Source organism: Echeneis naucrates, chromosome 5 (genome assembly GCF_900963305.1).
Source record: "Echeneis naucrates chromosome 5, fEcheNa1.1, whole genome shotgun sequence".
NCBI classification, from domain to species: Eukaryota; Metazoa; Chordata; class Actinopteri; order Carangiformes; family Echeneidae; genus Echeneis; species Echeneis naucrates.
In genome coordinates, this window is record NC_042515.1 from 2774581 (window position 1) to 2794221 (window position 19641).

General features: G+C 41.2%; 1 protein-coding gene across 13 annotated transcripts; it reads right to left on the bottom strand.

The window, feature by feature from the left end:
• Positions 1-307: 307 nt before the first annotated feature.
• pxk (PX domain containing serine/threonine kinase) lies at positions 308-19229 on the bottom strand. Of its 13 annotated transcripts, none has more exons than XM_029501170.1 (19): positions 19110-19229; positions 16695-16745; positions 15834-15881; positions 14792-14978; positions 14267-14344; positions 13864-13937; positions 12373-12447; positions 12186-12290; positions 11851-11952; positions 11619-11780; positions 11364-11481; positions 11166-11244; positions 10683-10731; positions 10500-10577; positions 9573-9659; positions 9081-9144; positions 8884-8943; positions 8787-8795; positions 308-3954 (listed from the first exon to the last, which is right to left on the bottom strand). In XM_029501170.1, exons 1-19 carry the CDS (start codon positions 19209-19211, stop codon positions 3746-3748), a joined length of 1737 nt encoding a protein of 578 aa, XP_029357030.1. In that variant the 5' UTR covers positions 19212-19229; the 3' UTR covers positions 308-3745. The 13 variants fall into 13 exon arrangements, 12 of the variants coding, with proteins under 12 accessions (XP_029357030.1, XP_029357028.1, XP_029357029.1 ...); XM_029501180.1 differs by lacking the exon at positions 8787-8795 and adding an exon at positions 7860-7888 and having other exon boundaries at positions 3819-3957; XM_029501168.1 differs by lacking the exon at positions 8787-8795 and having other exon boundaries at positions 308-3957.
• Between the last annotated feature and the right edge of the window lie 412 nt (positions 19230-19641).

Consider the following 19641-nt stretch of genomic DNA (forward strand, 5'->3'; position numbering starts at 1 on the left):
TCACAGTATTCAATACAAAATTGCCTCTGTGCAAAAATAAACGTCTTTTAAAACGTGAATAACTCCCTGTGAATAAATAGTTTATTTCATTTTAAGCTTAAAGTTTAAGCCATAAGGCCACATGCAGCTGTAAGCATGACATAAATAAAAAATAAGTAATAAGTAAATAAAAGAGGGGAATGAATGAATCCACATCTCCTGACTGACTGTCTGACTTTTGAAGGTAAAGGCAGCAGTGGACTGTGTTTGAGGAACTGCTTGTGTCAGTGAGTGCACTAAAGGTGTTCACAGTAAATTCCACTCAGTCTCCTCTTTTTTGAACCGTTTTTATTCAGATGTACACTCGGTTGTTACAGGTGTCATTTCATCACGGCAGACTTGCTGCAGTTATTTCAATACTGATAAGGAGGAAGGTCATTTTACAGCTGCAAAAAACGTAGAGCAGATGTTTTCATCAGGAGATGACAGTCAGACAAACTGTGGAAACATTTGATGCATCAGCTTTGTGGTAACTGAAAATGGGGACTGGAGGTTTTCCCATTGTATCGTACTTGTGGTCTTACAGCATCGACGGCAAAGTTTTTTATGGACACAAACACACCTCTGGCCACCGGTCACGGGTAAAGTGCTGCAGAGAAAACATTCTGATAGAATTTAAATGGCCATTCAGGACGTGAAGACCGTTGCATCGGACCGTATTGCACTGAACAACAAAAAACAAATGCTCAGGATGCTAAACTGGAGTCATCAGGAAAAACAGCCTGCAAAAACACTTCAGCACATCAAAAAGCCAAAAAGATCAATAATGGAAACATCACATTCTGTCAATCCAATTTAAGAGTCTGAGGCCGCTGTGTCTCTACCCCTTTCATGGAATAATAATAATCTGACTTAGAGAAATCATTTTATTTGCTCTCTTTTGCAGCATTACATGATCAGACTGTGATTTCTCTTATAATTATCAATCAAATATAAAGCTAGAGCTGGAACTTAGTTTAGCATGAAGCCTAGTAAAGAGGGGAGAAAGAAATTCCTTCCAATGGTGATAAAATCTATCTTTAAATCAATAATTAGATTATCAAATGTCTGATTAGAAAAGAAGAACATTTCATGTCAAATAAGTTTAGTTTTTTTTTTTCTAAGAATTTGACTAAATTCCGTTTCACACATTTTATCTTTTGCTAAAGTCTCCCCTTCTTGCCTTTTAGTCCAGAAATATAATCGATCTCAGCAGTTTGTTCCCTTTTCTTTTTGTATTTTACAAAGTTCCTCCTCTACCTGATTATTATAATCTCCATAGTGACTTTTTATTATTTGTGCTATAAATCTGTGGTATTTACATTTTACACCATTTCCAGGCACTTTATAAACACTTTAAATTAAAAGATACATTTTTGAGTTTAAATAATAATGGGTTGATTTAGGGACACGTCTCTGATCGCTCTAAACTCCCAGGCCAGTAACCTCCTGTGTGCTAAAGTCTTAATCTGCTCACCAGACAGCTTCACACATACAGCTGAGCTGATGTCAAATCATCTCCGTGTATGTTATTGTCTCATGCAATTTTTTTTAACCCCACCCCCCAAAAAAGAAGACATTCAGAAGTCCACAGGCACAAAGATCCATATGGCACAATAACATAAAAGAATCTCAGCTGTCTGACGACAACAAACATTAAAATACAACAGAATTAAAAGTGAAGGAAAACACTTAAAACATATGGAATCATCATAATTAGAGTCTGAAATCAACCCTGAAATAAAAATAACTCGGCTCTGTGGACGGTGAACATGTTAAAGACACCTTTGTAATTCTAAATCTGCAGGTTGTGAAGGGCAGACATCCCCTCTCTGATCACTGCAGGTCTTTCCTTCAGAGAGATCAATCTATTTTAAAATATTGTTTATTTCATTTTATGTTGCGTTATTGTCACACTGAATAACAGACGTGAGCAGGAACTGTTTTGAAATGATCTCTTGATGCAATAATGGACATTAATGTGATAAAACTGTGGTCTTTTTTAAAATTTAATCACATGCTTTTGGTTTCTGCGGTTTTGGTTTTATTTATATTTTTATTTTCAACATTACAGAGTTATCCTCACCATGAATGAACATGATTCAAGGCGTTGGCCCAGTTCAGCCATAGTCCACATCAGATTTCTAGTCAAACAAATAAATCTTCTGATTATTAAACCCAAACATACTCATGTGGGAGCATTTCTGTTCTGATATTTTTAAGTTTAGTTCTTGCCACAAATTGTCCTTAGAATCATTGTAATGTTTAAGTGTGAACTGATGGACGCTTTGACTTTCATAGAAAATTATCAGCACTGGTTCCTCTTGTATGTGATTTTAAACATGCTCTTTTTTAGCTTCCTGCCACAGAAGCTGATGGAGAAGAACATGTTCTTTCAGTTTCATTTAAGATTACTGATTAACTCAGAGCACAATCACAGCAGAGAGCACCTTTCACACCAGATGTGACAGGCTGACATCTTGTGGAGCGAAAGCATTGTTGTGTCTCTGACTTTAAGGACAACCTAACCCTGAACTTCACACGTCTTGGTGGAGGATTTGTGCATCTCTAAGCTCCTGCAGTTACTGCAGAGTAGCAGACGAGGAAACCAGCCCAGACTTCCCTCCAACTCTTCAGAAAATTTGCTGAAGAAAAAAGGATCTGATGCACATTCCCATCCATTAGCATTGTGTGAACAGCAGAAGTTAAATATACTGAGATATTGTGAGCGGTCAGCAGGCTGCCGGTAAACTGCTGCAGGAGAAGAGGACGTCATACCTCAAACAAAATGTGTAATGTAGCATCAACATTTACAGGTTCGTAGGAACAAAAGCTCAACTGACCACTGTCACGTTTGGTACGAAAAAGTTATGTAATCTTTGTAGCTGGAATGAAGCTGCAGGTCAGGACTTTAACTACAATCTAAATGATGAATTAAGAAGCCAGAAGCAGCAGAGACGGTCTGATCTCACTCTTCATATTCAATCATTCATACCTGTAATGTGACTTTTGTTCTATTATAAACAAGTGAAAATAAATCTGCTTATCCTGAACGTTTAAAGTATTTTTAAACATTAATTTGAATCTTTCTTGCTTCAAATGCAGAGATCAGTCTTGTTCTTTGTTTTGAGATTTGTTGACAGGTATGTGGGTTTTTTTTCCCACTTGTTTAAAAAGATGAAGCTTTTAGGACTTACAGACGATAGCTGCTCTCTTTCTGCAGACGTTGACAGTGACAGAGCAGCAGAGTCTGGACGCTACAGGTCGATGGTTCAAGATGAATTAAAGAGTGAAACAGGACCAGGGGCCAGTTCCTGCTCTGCTCCAGGATCAGGACTGTACATTTCCATGACACGCTCAGAGCTCTGACCAACGGTTGACACTGCGTCTTTTAGAAAGAAGGAAGAAAAGCCCAACAGACTCACTTTGAGTTTTCTGCCTTCTCTTGTTTTTTCAGCGATGAAGAGAAGTGCCTGGGATTGTCACAAGATGTTCAAAGAGCAGACTGGTGCGGCACATCTTCTATTCTCTAACCTCGGCAACAGATTCAACATTTTAAAAGCAGGAAAAAAGCAGAAAATAATGATAAAAACTAAAATGGTACTTGGATTTTTTTTCTTTTTCTATTTTGTTAGCGATTCACATCTCAAGGAGCGACAGCAGGAACCGGTCCGGACCACAGCACAGAACCAGTGTGCCATCATGTCTCTGTACCGGACTGGCGGGGTCAGATGACGGGTTTGCTGCGGTCGGTGGTCTTGGCCTTCTTCAGTTTGCCTTTACTGAAGTTCTGTATGGAGCTCAACAGGGCGCTGCGACCTTTGCCTGCTCCATCAGAGGACAACAGAGGTGGAGGAGCAGGGGGACAGGATGAGGAGTCCGGCATAGGAGGGGGTGGAGGAGGAAGAGGAGGTGGAGGGGGAGGAGCAGTCTGCGCTCCTGGATCAATGAGAGCAGAGAAGAAGAAGTGAGAAAACAGCAGCAACAGTTTCCAGTGACCTTCAGTTTCTCCAGCTGCTGGTTGCACAAAGATACGTCGGGCTGATTATTCTGTGTTTCACTCTAAGACGAGTCTGATGGGCATGAAGACACATCAAACTCTCAGGGGCCAGGAGAAAGGCTTCACTTCCTGTTTTTGCCCCTGAAATTTGATGAGCCGTGAAGGTGACTCATCATCAGTTGACTGTCAGAGGTTAAAGAATTATTCTTCATCTGATTGGACTGGTCACCGTCAGTTTCATGAGAGAATCCATCTCCTTCTGAAAAGGCACCTCTTTATAAAGTTTTGAACTAATAGCTTTAATATTAATAGATAATTTACTAATTACTTCAAACTTCACTTCAAAACCATTAATGAGAACCAGTTACAGGTCAAAATATGAAGACAGGAAATCTTCCTGTTGACTAAAAAGCTAAACAGGCAGGAGGATGATAATGGAGGGTTCTGTCTCACACACGTGGACATTTGTTTGTGATAAATCACCTGCAGTGTGAGTCACATTGAGTTTAAAAATGTTTCGTGTGTCTTTGACTGAGTTATGCTTGAAGCTCTCCGTTCTCGTTAATGGCTGAGACCGGCTTCTGAAGCATTAGTAAATGATTTATCAACCACAAATAAAGCTATTAGTCTCAACCTATGAACTCCTCATATAAAAGCTGACTTCAGGTTATCTTTGTGGAACCAGCAGCTCACCTGCAGGTCAGTGTCCAGGCTCACTTCACCATCAGCTCAACCCAACCTTCAGTTCTGGGACCAACACAAACAACACAAATCCTGAGGTGTGTCTGAATGAAACTACACTTGCATGGGATTATATTAACTTTATGTTCTGAGGTGTGCAAAAGTTTTAGGGGACTTTAGATTCTTGTCATTGAGGGATAAAGTCATGAAGAACCATCCTCAGCAGGTCCGACCAGAGAGTCCTGTAAGCAGATCACTGAGGAGAACTGGGAGCCCCCTGAACTGGCCAATCAAAGCTTTCCATTATCATCTACATTCTGTAGACGTTTGCACAGTAATGTCATCGTTAGAAATGTTACCCCTGTTCCTCAGTGATATTTCTAAATACTACAATACCCACGAGTCCTGAAGTGGTCAGATTAAACCTGACGTAATTGTTTTTATCATCCAATGAATTCAATAAAGCTCAACCTCCGATGCCACCTCAACAGCAGAATCTGGAGCTCTGTGATTGGATGATTCTTACAGCAATGGCCTCTGGGAGTTGTAGTTGTCCTGTACTATTCCAGCTACTGCCACTGAGTTTAAAAACAACCAGCTGTGCATTTGTGTGTTTACTGTTAGAATCGCTTTGACAAACAGGGTGAACTGATGGTGAGTTGAACATAAACCTGGTGCATCGCTCACTTGTGCCCCTTCACATCCCAGACTGAATGAACCTCAGGGATTTACAGGCAGAAAAGCAAAACGTGTAGCTGAAGCAGAGGCCAGAAGCTGCCAAAAATCTGCTATGTAATGAAGGACGTCCATCAGCCTGAGGGATGGTGACCAGACCAGGAGAAACCCTTCACCAGAGGAGACAAGCAGCATGTCTGAAGGTACGGTCACATGTTTATGGGACTAACCTGTTTTTGATGAACATTAGAAGTTTAACAAGAGCAAGAAGATAAAAAAAATAGATTTCAATCACTTGATAGGTGCAGGACTACTACTGTCTGCAGTGGTGACAGTTTGTTCTCCAAGATGGTCGAGGAATAAACTGTCTTTCATTACATTTAGCTGCCGCCGTGGCCTCGATAAAATGATCACAACATCGGCAGCACTAAAAAATAAGTCAGCTTGGAGAGGAGTTGCATGTTTATCTGAGAAGAGTTGACCAAAAAAATTATAATTTAAATCTCTGGTGTAAGTTCATCTTTTAATGGACATGAGAGCCTGGAAGGAAACACTGAGACTGGTCCCATATTTATCAGTACAATACTGTCTGATGTTTCACCAATCGGACCCAGTTACTGTTTTTTTTATGGCCCCTTCACCCTGGTGGTGAAATTCAAATTGTAGAAAGAGCAGCGATCTTTAAATGTAGACAACTCTAATTTTAGATGCATAATGCTGAAATGAATGCACAGTTTTGCTGGTGAGCTTCTTGCATAGAGGGTTATAAGAATACACATGAAACCCGGTCACATACGGACAAAATAACCCACATGTAGGAGGCAGAACAGGATCCTGCAGGAATTTTGCTGCATTTCATACGATGTTGGAGGTCTTTTCCTCTCGCTCAAAGAATTTGTCATTAGAATTTTTTCTCTGTAGTATCAGCCGACCTTAAGAAATAAACCAGATCAATTTTATCGATCTCTAACTAATACATCCGCTGTATTAAAACGTAAAAAGTAAAAATATTACGTTTTCTACAGGACCGGATTTCATGCTGAGGTGGGAAATTCATTCTGACTGACAGCAGTTTTGTTTATTACTGCAGAAGCTGTTGGCTCAGGTCCAGTTGGTCAGTGTACTAACTCCAGTAGAATGGAAGAAATAGAAATAGAGGTAAAATAAAATACGGCTGCTTTCCACAGCTGTAAACAGCTCATGGTGAATTATAGAATATATAAATAGAGAGCTGTTGATTTTAATGTTGGCAATGTAGGATTATCTAAACTTTCAAATAGTTCCTTTATGATAAGCAAAACTATGAATGCTTTCCTCGACAGAAAACTGACTTCTTCCTCCTCTCCTGTCTCTGTGATTAAATACGGGCCCAAATCTAAGTAAATCAAATTATTGTAAAGTAAAGAAAACAACGACAACAACAACAGTAACTTGGGCAGACAGAGGAACAAGTCCAAAAATATTTCTGCTAGTCCTGCTGCACAGAACTGTCTGAATATTAAAAGAAAACACAAGAAAACGTTTCATAACAACCAAATGAAGCGTTTGTTGAATTTGTAGAGCAGCTCTATAATAATGAGAGGAAACAATCAATACACTCAAAGATCCGACATGTTTCCACTATGACACCGTCCCAAACACAAAAAGAAAAGAACAGGAAAACAAAGAGAGAAACAGACGGACATGCTGACTGACTGACAGATCACAATCTCCAATGGGGGGGGGGGGGGGGCAGCAGCCAGACCGTCTGGATGTTTGGATATCATTGTAGATTGTGAGGTCTTTGTAAAGATGTGCGTTCACCCTGCTCCGACTGCAGCGACGTGCTTCTTCACATATTTATCTTTATTTAAAAAAGTGTTTAGATTAAAAGAAAACTAAAAACACTCCTGCTGAATGTTTCCCATTCACCTTTTCTCTTCTCCTGATCACCTTCCCTGTCACTCCAAATGCTCTTATCTGATAATAAAGGCAGCAAATGGCCAAAAGAGAATATTTTTTAAAAGAAGATGCAGATTTTGAAAAAAATCAGCACTATTTTATTGCAGCTGAGTGTTACTTCAAATTTAATGCAAGTCGGAACTGACCTGCTGATTAAAAAACACACAAAACAAAATGAAAAAAGAGAAAAGGATGTGAATCATGATTGGTTTTGTAATAATTACTGAAATTCAATTTATTATTATCAGAGCTTGCACATTTTTAAATCCACTTCCAAAATTTCAGTATCAGTTCAGCTGTCATGTGAAGGTCTTGTGTCCGCACTCTAAATGAAGGACTTCCTCACACAGTCTGAAGTTTGGAGCTGCTCTGTCTTTAGTCTGTGTCTGAACCGGCGCCGTCCATTTTTACTTTCAGTTCTTTGGTCTTTTTATGGTGACCAGAAGCTCGCAGCGAAGCCAGGGTGTACGACAGCTTTCAAAAGCCACCAGAGACTTTCATCATCATCATCATCATTACCGACATCATAAATCTTTTACTTTACCCAAAGACACGGTCAGAATGGAGCATGCTCTATGGTGGAGACGGCACAGGAAGAAGAGAGAGAGGCAGATGACGGTTAACCGTTCAGTGGACCAATCAGCATTTACACAGTATCAACAGGACCAAGAGGAAAGGAGACAAGGAGAGGAGAGAGGAGAGGAGAGGAGAGGAAACAAGGAGAGGAGACTAATACCAGGGCAGGAAACTGATGTCGCTTTTGTGTCAAAACAATGAGGGTCAATGTTTCCATTTTGTCATAAAACAGAAAGCAGCTGATCTACCAACCACATCTTTTCCTTAATCATCTGATAGATATTTTGAAATATATGTAATAATATAAATACACATTTTAAACTTAAAAAAAAGGGGACAGGAGACGTTTTAAATGTCCAAAAAAAATATATATTTTTTTTAACCCTCTTTATACTCCTACAATTTTACTCTCTACAATATTTCTGACCAGATAATTCCTCCTGGAGATTACTTCAGTATTTCCGACTATGATATCAGATGGTACAGTCTGGTCTTTAATCTCTTCCTGAGACCTGAAATCTAAACGGAACAGAGTATAAAACGTAAGGAAATCAGGTTGACTAAGTGAGTGACCTCTTTTAAATTATAATTTGCTTTTAAAAATATAGTTTAATCTGTTTTTAAAGTCTAATCTTTCGTTGTTGGTCTGATTTAACGTGACCACCTGTTTTTTGAAAACAACACGAGATATTTTTTGTCACAGTAAATTATAGAACATCCGTGTTTCCCACCCTGTGATCAGCTACTTATCGACACACAGCAGAGACAGATACCTGTCTGAAAACCAGGTAATCACACGGTGAGAGAGGACGTGAAGAGACAGACAGGCAGATTAAGTCAGTGACTTTTTCACGTTTTCATAATCAAACATGCAAATTTCGCATGAAAAATAAACAAGACAAGCCTTTAAAGTTTGCGACACAGTTTGTTATTGACCCTCTGAGACAGACTACAGTCTGCCCGATTCTTCCCTGACAGACAGACAGGCTTACCTGTGGTGGATGGGGGAGTGGGAGAGGAGGGGCATGTGGGAGGGGAACTGGCTCCAGAACCTGGAGACGTAATGAAAAAACTGAATAAATAAAAATCACAGTCAAATGTTTGAAGAAGCAACAGCTGAGAGCTCAGCTGGTTCGTTGTGGACTCGTTCTCTAACTGATGAGACATCAGGCCGACTGACTGAACCTACCAGAGTTATTGTTGTTTCTGGTGGAGATGTCTTCTTCATTTTCATAAGCTGACTGTCTGGACTTCTGCAAAGACACAAACAACTATTACTATTAAGACATTATTATCAGCACACAAGATTTTCTAAAGTCTTATCATGACACATGACCTGACAAATGCACAGACATGGCCAAAGCATGACCGCTTGTTTACTTGCTGAGTTGGAATCTGACTCAAATTCAAAGAAACAGTTCTGTTCTGTTTATTCTCAGATAAACATGTAACTCCTCTCTAACAAAGGCATGACAGTCACAGCATATCCCATGATTCTTAGTCACGGACTCATGGGGTAAGTGGGTGTTTTTGGGTGTTTTTGCACTGTAATTAAATGGCGTCAGAATCATTTGTTTTACTGTGACATTGACGAGGAGCCGTTAACACGTTTGTCCCTGCTGATGTTTACACGTCAGGAGGTTTCTTTGTGTTGTTGTTAGAGAAGCACTCTGCTGCCTACCTTCCTCGCCAGGATCTTCCTCCTCTTCTTCTCCTCCTCCGAGCCGTGGTGAGACTGAGCTCTGGTCAGCCTCCTGTGCTGGTGGAGCTTCAACCAAAACAAAACAGCAAACTTCATATTTACAAGCTGCACTTTTCATAAATAGAGCGATGAGAGGAGTTAACAGTCTCTGCCAAAGAGCAGAATCAAGATGCTTTCATTGGATTCAATTTCAAAGAGAAACTCTGGTAGAAAAGGAGATTCTTGCTCACCACCTTTGATTTAAAGCCTTTAAGACTTCAGTGGTTCTCACTAACATTCCATAAGTGTGCAGCTATTACCTTTTTTTTCCATAAAGATCCTGAGCACATCTGTACAGAAAGCATCTTTTGCCTTTATCGAAACTGAAAAGTATAGACTTGATCTGCCGCCTCCATTTCACACAACTAATTCAATCTGAAGTAACGCTGTCTGGGTCTATTGTTGTGTTGTCGCTGATCATCGCAGCGGCTCAGCTTTGCTGCAGTGAGCCTGATGAGCGTGACAGTCAATACTGACAGAGGAACGATCAATAAAACAACTGTGTTCTGCTCTTTTCTGTCTGCATCACAGATACCGCCGAGATATTGTCAGTCAAGAATTCAGGTCTGTAGAGGCAGCTTCTCTACTACCTCAACATTAGAAAACATCAAAGTGTCTGTGTGTTGCATTTACGGCTTCACTGCTGCATTTGGTCAAATCTACAGGAAGAGCAGCTAAAAATAATTCCACATGAATGTCAGCACTGAGCTTTCCTTGTTGCAACATGGAAGGTTGTGGGAAAACTGTGCCGAAAGGTTTTCCACATCAATTTTGTCACAAGAGCGTCACAGTTAATCCACCTTGAAGACAGGACGTGACTCAAATGTCTCCATCAGAGACAGTTTAAAGAATGAACTGCTGACGCACCACTCTCTGCTCCTCCTGCAGTCTCTTTTCCAGACTCTCCTTCGCCGTCTTCAGTGCCTCCTTTAGTCTGCTGGGAACCTGCAGAAAAGGAGAAAGGCTCATTTATGTAACTATATTTAGATATTGATATTATTATTCACTCTGGCAATGACAGACCCTGTGTAGAGATGAATGACCTCTCACCTTGATCTGGAGTTTCTCAGAGTGTTGGAGCTGAACGTCACTGAACAGCCTGAAAAACACAAACTGTGACTCAGCAGCAGCAAAAATAAACGATAAACTCTGGCTCCTGCAGATTTTCAGACACTCCTCTAAATTAAAGAGAATCTCGACCTGATAAGCACAAAGCAGGCAACTGATGGTCCCTCAGCCTGTAAGAGTAACTTTCCATTAGTCAGTAAATAAAGAGCATGTGAGCCACTTAGACATGCTGTCAAGGCCTATTGGGCCAGTTACAACATGAGCACAGTAAGCATACATTCAGCTTCAGCGTCAAAGGATGGCCACAGTGAAGTCAAAAACTGAGGATTAGCTGGTTTAGTGTGGCTTTAGAGAGAGAAAACAAACTCAACCACAGCAATAATGTGTCATTGTGTGGTTGTACATAGACCACGTGCTTCAGTGTCCTTCAATAACTGATGGGAAATTTAAAAAAGCAAGACTCACGATGTCTGGATGAGCTCAGACACTGTCGGCATCTTGCTCTTACAGGCTTCTGTGGACAGAATGGACTGCAGCACTGAAACTGAACACACACACACAAAAAAAATCAACTGAGAACAGGACTGTGCAGACATTTTGTGATTTTTATTTAAACATCTGGAGGCAGAAAATGGACACGACAGGATCTAAACGCATACGAACCCACAGCTGTGTAGGGGGCAGGGGGGAACTGATCCACAGGGACTCTGTCCGGAGGCCGGCCATACGTCATCTCATACAGCAAGTGTCCGAAGCAGAAGACGTCAATGCTCACTGTGCTCTGCAGACACACACACACACACACACACAACCACATAAACCTCCAAAGAGCGGTTTATCTATTTTATAAAAACACAAATAAAACCACGTGATCCATCCAAATCTGACCTGACTGGATTAAAGTCACTGTTTACGTACGTTGATCTTCCTGAGCTGGGTGAAGCTGGGTCGTAGAACCGAGGGAACTCCCAGCATGCCGTTCTCCACGTCCATCAGTCGACACACACCGCCGTCCACAATGACGTTGGAGGCGTGAAGGTGACCATAAAATATACAGCCATCATGGAGCAGCTTCAGGCCCTGCACACATCCACACAGACTGTTAACTGATGAAGTCTGTGTGTGTGTGTGTGTGTGTGTGTGTGTGTACCTCCAGGATCTGACGGCCGTACAGTTTGATGTCTGACAGTTCGAGGCCCTGGCTGTTCTTCGGGTTGCCGTACTTCTTCAGGTAACTCTCTCTGGGCTTCACCTGGAAAGAGAGAGAGAGAGACGAGCTGTGAGAGACGGTGAGCAGTCCTTACTGGATCTACTTCCCGCTGAAAAAAATAGTCCCAAACGGTCTGCAGCATTTTCTTTGAATAATCCAGATTGACAGAGAGTGTTTTTGTAGCATTAACAGTTGACGTGTCCTCACAGACAGCTCTGACTGAGTTTCCAGTGTCGTAGAGTGTGTTTTCAGTTCTGTGGGTTAGATTCGTCTACCTTACAGATGTGGTCTCTCAGAGAGCCTTTCTCACTGAACGGCCGGATGAGCAGAGCGGAGGACTCACTGGTGCTGGAGAACAACAGCGGGCAGAGATACGGAGTCTGTGGAGGAGGAAGACTTTACTTATTCACAGTCCACAGTAAGTTCATGGGTTAGTGTGCGTTGACTGGGTGTTGTACGTACAGAGAGGCTGGTCAGCAGCTTCATGGCAGACTGTAGGTCTTTGTCGGACAGGAACTTGTCAGGACCCAGATCCACCTACAACAGACACATTCTGCTGTTAATGCTTCAGAGAGACGACAGCTGAGAGCTTCTTCTTGTTTTATGAGATTTAAAGGAAATTTTGTTTTCTCTCAGACGTTTTGCTGCTTCAGTCTGAGCTACTCGTGTGTGAGTCACGTGATTTCGGCCAATGTCCTTCAGTAAATCAGGTTTAATCCAGAAATCCACTTCAGTGCTTTAAAGAGGAACCTCTTTAACTCTGTTTTAAATTCAACAGAACAAACAAACAGTGTCACTGCCTTCACGGTCAGATGACTGCAGTCAATGTTTACAGTCTCTCTCTGACTATAAGATTTTCAATCAGTTATTTACATTTGAATACATTTTCCATCAACTCAAATGTCTTCTTCTCTGTGAATTCCCTCAGAAGGCCACCCATTCCTGTTCAACAGCAATCAGCTGTTGAACAGGAAGATTACTGCAGATTCTGGAGTATTTTTCTTTGTGCTGTTTCCTGAACTCCGTCGCTGCCACATTAGACAAAACTCCTCCTGCTCTAACTGCGATGAGACTCTGTGTCTGTTAAATGCTTCATTTGAATATGAGAACAAGTCGTAGCCATTTTAATACACTTGTGGTAGGGCTGGACAAGTAAAGGAATTTTGATTTTGGTTTTTCACAATCATAAAAACGTGATAATCTAAGTAAGACGATTAATGTGCTGCATGGCGCGGCATGCCCACTTCCCCTCTGTTACAGAAATTTAAGGAGCGGTGTGTTTAAACTTGAAGTCAGTTAAAATGGCAGAAAGGCTGCCGGTGGTTGAGAAGAGAAGTAAAAGATCTTCTGTCATAACTCAATGTAACATAACATATATTTATTTCTGTTTGCTTTGTTTACTTATATTTAAAGTTGAGTTCCTGTTTTTTTAATCAATGCTTATGTTTTCTAAACAATTAACAACCATGTCAAATAATCATGATGTCAATTATCAGTCAAAATAATTGTGATTTTTATTTTTGCCAATATCGTACGGCCCCAGTGTGTGGCAGGAAATCATACACTATCCTGACAAGAGAATAAACATGCTCAAATCGGCCAAGCTTGAAATTTTAATTAAAGAAAATAAGGTTCAGGAAGTGTGACTGAGGTCGAGCTCAGTTTTATACACGTAGGTTACGTAAGATGAAGATTTTACGAGCGTCACGAGTCTCCTCTCTGTTTTTTGCTGGAGGTCTGACCTCAATTCTCCTGATTTATGACAGACCTGACAGACTACTGAGGAACATTGAACGGTGGGTAAATCACTGCGACTACACGCCTCTAACAGGACAGGGATGGGACATCCAGAAGTCATCAATATAAGTAAATCAGTCCAGGTTCTTTAAACATGCTTCATATATTGTGTGTATTAAACAGGAGTGTGTCAGATTTTTTCCTGCATTGACTCACCCAGCTCAGCAGATACCGCTCTTTGGGCTGCTCTTTGTTTTTAATTAAAAAATATTTCTTCCTGATCCTCCAGCCTGAAATAAAAAAAATGTATAAAATTCATGTCATTTCTACAAATAAGAATTGAATATTACAGTCTTTTTCTTTTTTTGGAACTGAATTATTGAGAACAAATTATTCTGTTGGCTCAGTGATAATAAAAGCGACAGGAAGAGTAGGTGCAGGTTTCATAACAACACACTGTCTCCATTCCTGTTTAAAATGCGGAGAAGAAAACAGCATATTTACATCCACTCATTATTTCACTGAGTTAATATTCAGACTCAGGATGATGTTGACTCTTCCTCTGTAAAGAAACAGTCTGGTGTACGCTGACTGTGTGAAAAGTGCTAAAAAGTCTCACCGATGTCTCTGAGAGGCTCCAAGACTTCCCACTTCAGGTCCGACCTGAAGAACATGGAGACCTGCTGCAGTGCGATTTCTGAGAGAGAGAGAGAGAGAGAGAGAGAGAGAGAGCGACGTTAATGAAATCAAATGTAGAAATCAAGAAAAGAGTCTCCTTTCTTTTTTAGCTCATAATACAATCAGTCAACAGTCTGTAGGAATTCCACGTGATCACAATATCAAGTCTGACATTTTTTTTTTGACAATTGGTGTTGAATCTGTGTGGCTGCTATCATCAATAACCACCATCACAAAAATAAAAGCTGATTCATTTATGTCATTAACCTTTTTTTTGTACGTCACCACAAATCGCAGTTAGCTTCACATGTTTAATGCATTTTTTTGCTTTACAAATGTATAAGTGTAAGAAAGGTAGTAAGGACAGACATTCAGAAAGATCCAGGTTTTCATGGTTATATCATTTTGTGTTCCTCTGAAGCTGCAAGCCAAATGACAAGAAGAAGAATTCCAGGTGACAACAAACCTGTGTAGTTGGCACAGTAGTTGTTGGGGTCCAGGAACTTCTTGACAGGGAGGGAGCTTGAAAGCAGGGGATGCTGGGTAATGGAGTCGAGATAGGCCTGCAGTCCTCGCTGCCTCTCTGCTATGAACTCCCTGTCCATGTTTCCGATCAGCTTCTTTGGAGGGAGGGGGAGACTAATGCCGCAGACCTGCAGAGAAACGGACAGAAACACTTTGACATTTCCCTCCGTCCTTGTTAGAAGCTGTCAGAATGGAAGAACAGAGACAGGCAGACTTTCAGGGTTTCAGCATGTTGTGCTGGATGCTGACTTCAGACCAGGAGCTTGATTGGAGATCAGGGTCAGTGTGAGACCTGAACAGGAAATGAGCGGACACAGCCTCAGCAGAAAAGCTGCTCACTTCCTGTTATCCAGGAATGATGTGACCTGACCAGAAAAATCTGCTGGACAACACAAACTCAGCTCAGCGGTTTATGGAAGAGCAACATGACACTGAATGAAACCTCACGTTGACGTTCAAAGTTTAACGTTGTCCACATCCTCATAGCTGAACTGAGGTTGATCTGACTGTATGACCACACTAACACGCAGACACACGTCATTACAGTCATTAGGTCGATCATCTGAGGACCACGACCACAGTTCACAGAGAGCACAGCGGCTGTTTGAACAGTACTTCAACTTCTACTGCAGAACAACCTCAACCAGCTTCCCAGGACAAACAACCACTGGCCTCTCACCGGACCAGCCGGGGCTTCTGGGAAACTGATGACACAACAGCAGAGCCCTGAACTTGGCGTGACGTGTCATCATTTCCCAAACAGAAAGGAAATTTGCCAAGATGCACTGAAATGTGAGGCAGAGATTGTGTGCATGTGGAGACTTTTTAATGGGGCTGACGTTTTCACATGGAAACCAGTTATCTACAATTCAGTTACCCCTCCTTGTTTCTTCATCCTGCAAATTAATCAGCTTCTCTGCTCTCCTTCAGCTCAGTGTGCTGTAAAACACTGCTGATGTTTGACCGAAACACGTGAAACTCACCATCAGGCTGCTGTTGAGGACATCGAAGTCACTGTACCGACGAATCACCTGCAACACAAACACAAACCTGTCAGTTACTGATTCATCCATTCATCTCATCAACAGCTGGTCCAATCATCATCTTGTTGAATTGAAAGAGAATGAGTGGAAGAAAAAACAAGATTAACAGTGAATGCCGTTGGGTTTCACCCCTCAAGTGTATCTGTCTGGGTTCTAAATTATTCTCCATTACAAAAAAAAACAAAAACAGATCCATTCATTCATTAATATTAGATGGTTTGGCTTTTTTTGCGATTTATTTTCAAGTAACCGTCGAGATTCACAGCAACCAAATGCGTTCAAGCCTCCCCAACTCACTCATCTCAGAGCTAAAAATATTTTCTGTTTGAAGGACAGTTTCCGGCATGCTGTAAATTTAGTGAAATGAAACCACAGAGAGACAACTCCGAAAATACATTTGGGTCCGATTTGGGCCTTTGTTCTCGAGTCCAGACATTTTAATTGGTCCATATTTCTGCCAGAAGAGCTGATGAACTGGCTTTACAGTTTTAGCCACCCGTAGTAAAGTTTTATTTCCTCCAGATGACCTCCAAAGGTCGTGTGATTTATTATGACAGGAGTGGAAGAGGAAGGTGATGCAATATCAGGAATTTTAGGAGGAGGAAAAAACACAGGCCTTCAAGGAGGCTGCTGCTCATTTCCTTTTTGAAAATAACAATCAAGGTTCTTTCTTTTGTGACTGTAACACAACTGTAACCACCTGTTCATTATTGTAACCATGACAACAAACATCCACATTATGGGACTGTCCGAGGTGGCGACCATGCTGCTGACATCTGATGTTGTGATTGGTTTATTTACCTGCCAGTTGTTGTCTGAAGACACGCCCCTCTGGACTCGGATGATGTATTCCTGTGACAGAAGAAGAAAATTTCAATGTTTTAAGAATCAATATTAATAAATAGTAATTAGATATGGTTGAAGGAATAATGGGGGGAAAAAAATCAGTTAACATAAGAAAAACACGTATGTTATGAAAATAAAGATGAAAACAACATGAAATATATCAAAACTAAATATTCATTCTCAAGAAATTGTAGAATAATAAAAGACATAATTAGATAACGTTTTAATTTCACAAACATTAAGCCACAATATTAAACAGTTAAATGGAATCTGATGAAAAAACATCATAACAGTGATAATACATGATGACTACGTTTAGATGAATCTAATTAACATGGACATCCCAGAATAATGGAATCTTACTGTTATCAGAATGAGATAATAATTCATGGAGAAATAAACTAATAGGAAATTAAGTCATAGTAAACCAGGAAAATCTGAAATATTATGGATATATAATAACAATAATAATGATTAGAACAGCCGTTTGGTCACACAATTTTATGACTTGATTCTTACAGCAGCAAATTGCTCCTGATTAAGTCTGAATCAGCAGGAATCCTCCGTTAAAGTGCAGCGGAGGAGGTTCCATGTTCACTAAATACCGCAAAACTAAGTGACTGGAATGATAAAAATAAAACACTTTGCCTGATGAATAAGAGGGAATTTTTAATTTGTCAGCTCCGCCTTCTTAACAAATGAAAATTTAAATCAAGTCTTTTCCTTTCACTTTTGAGTTTCTCTTTCAATTCCACATAAATGACTCTGATGAGGATCCGTCTCATCATGTCTGATCTGTCATGAAGCTTCTGAGTAAAACTATTCTCATGACCAAGTGGAGAAGAACAACGTAAACAGGGAATTTTCCTTCAATCTAATCCTCTCAATCCCTTTACAGCCATCTAATTCATGTGGACAGACTGATTTCTGCTCTAATCCGGCGTTCATTCAAGAGCAGCTTCACAAACAGCCGAGCCTCATGACCGTAAACAGACCTTCAGTCTCCCTGCTCCAGACTCTCACCGGGGATTTCTTCATCTGTCTTTCTCAAACCAACCACAGTTAAAAACAGAAATGTTACACAATCTGGATTAGCAGTCTCATCAGCCTCGTTCAGTAGATCAAGTATCTGCCAGATGTGACTAATTTATACCTTTTAAATCCGTGCTAGTGTTTCAGCTACACTCATCGTCTCATGGTACTTTATAAGACAGTGAAAATAACAGATTTAAATAAGAACACTGATAACAGCAGAGCCATATCCTCTTATCCTCTTAGCGCAATTAAATATACAACATACTGGGAAACAAGGTTATGAGTGTTGTTGTGGATTGATACTAGGTTGGTTTTGATCAACTGAAAGACTGTCAGTGTTGAACTGGTTTTAAAAATGATTCCTTATGAAGGCCTGTCCTCACAGTACTGAGCTGCCCACATTTTCTGATGAGAAAAGATTCGATTTACTCTACAAATCTTTCTTTTCTAATTCTTATCTCCGATGAGATAAAGATGATTGTTTCTCCTGAGCAGCTACTCCAACACTACCTGGCTGATTCCAGCCGGACTTGTCAACAACAAACACACAACATGTGCGCCCATTATCGGACAGAGGTCCTGCCTCGTTGCCCTATAATATGATCATTTCAGTGACACACACATTGTGTAGACCGACTCTGAAGGGACACACTGGTTCAAGGTGCATAGCTGGAGGTGATTAAACAGACGCCAGACCTTTTTGTTTGTTTTCGTGTATTTCTACAGAAACTTGGCGTCCAAACCAAAAGTCTGAAAGCTTCACTCACACGTTTAATTCGGCAAAAACAGCGTTTATTCGGGTACAATGCCAACGTTTGCAGGGAGCTCCGGGTGATGGATGAATAACATCATAATCTAACACAGATGGATGAGATTTGGTCCCTTTACCACCAGAGACGGTTCAGTTTTATCCTCCTGGCTGAAGATTTGATTCCCAATCCATTCAAATCAGCACTTTTGCTGACAGAATACGAGCTTCCAGGAAATTGCTTAATCAGTGACAGCACAACAAACCGTGTCAGCCGCCTCTGTGTCCGATAATGGAGGCATGGTGCAACTCTGCGTTAAAGTGATGCTGGTTTTGTTTTAAAGAGCTGTGTCGTGTTTTGTTTTTGTCGTTTCACTTCAGAGAAAGAGACGGAATAAAGCTTTACAGCTGCGTCCGATAATGGAACCAGTGACGCAGCAATAGTCTTAAACGCCCTCCCTCCTTCAGAAAATTGTTTTTTTTTTTTTTTGTATTCACACCGGTGGAGACACGTCTGTCAGCCCCACAGGAAGGTACCGATGACAGGCTGACTTCCGAACCGGAGTCGGTTCTCCGTAAACACTCACCGTGTGTGACTGCAGGTTTTGGCTGGCTTCGATCACCGCCGTCAGGGGGACGGTGTCGTCCAGCAGCACCCTGCCCGGGGCCGGCTTCTCCAGGAAGGACATCCCGAAGGATTTACGGTAAAAAAAAAAAAAAAAAAGAAAAGAAAAGAAGAGAAAGATACGTCCGATGTGAGCGTCCGTCTGTCGCCGACTGAGGCCGGCTGGAAGTGACTGAGGCGGAGCCCCGCCGAGCGGAGGAGGAACAACAGCCCCGGAGAGCTAGCTGTTAGCTTAGCTTCACCGTAACCAGGAAGCGCCGCTCGGTGACGTCATCGGACTAGCCCGCCGTCGCGATTGGAAGTCGAAAAAGGACGCAACGTGCGTCATCACGCATTGGCCCGTTGTTGCGTGACGTCGATGCGATACCGGAAGTTAGTGGGACGTAAACACAGGCGGGCACATTCAAGGAAAGATGCGTTTTCTTCCGTTTTTACTATGAAATGTCTTTGTCTCAGTTATTTTAGCTTTTTATCGTCATCCCGGACAAATCGAC

What these genes read in the sequence shown, in the direction of transcription:
- pxk (XM_029501170.1), bottom strand. Translation starts at nt 19,211, where the DNA reads ATGTCCTTCCTGGAGAAGCCGGCCCCGGGCAGGGTGCTGCTGGACGAC. An exon ending in CTGAGAAACTCCAGATCAAG is followed by an intron (nt 10,578 to 10,682) that starts GTGAGAGGTCAT and finishes CCTTTTCTGCAG; the next exon opens with GTTCCCAGCAGACTAAAGGA. An exon ending in TGCAGGAGGAGCAGAGAGTG is followed by an intron (nt 9,660 to 10,499) that starts GTGCGTCAGCAG and finishes TTTTGGTTGAAG; the next exon opens with CTCCACCAGCACAGGAGGCT.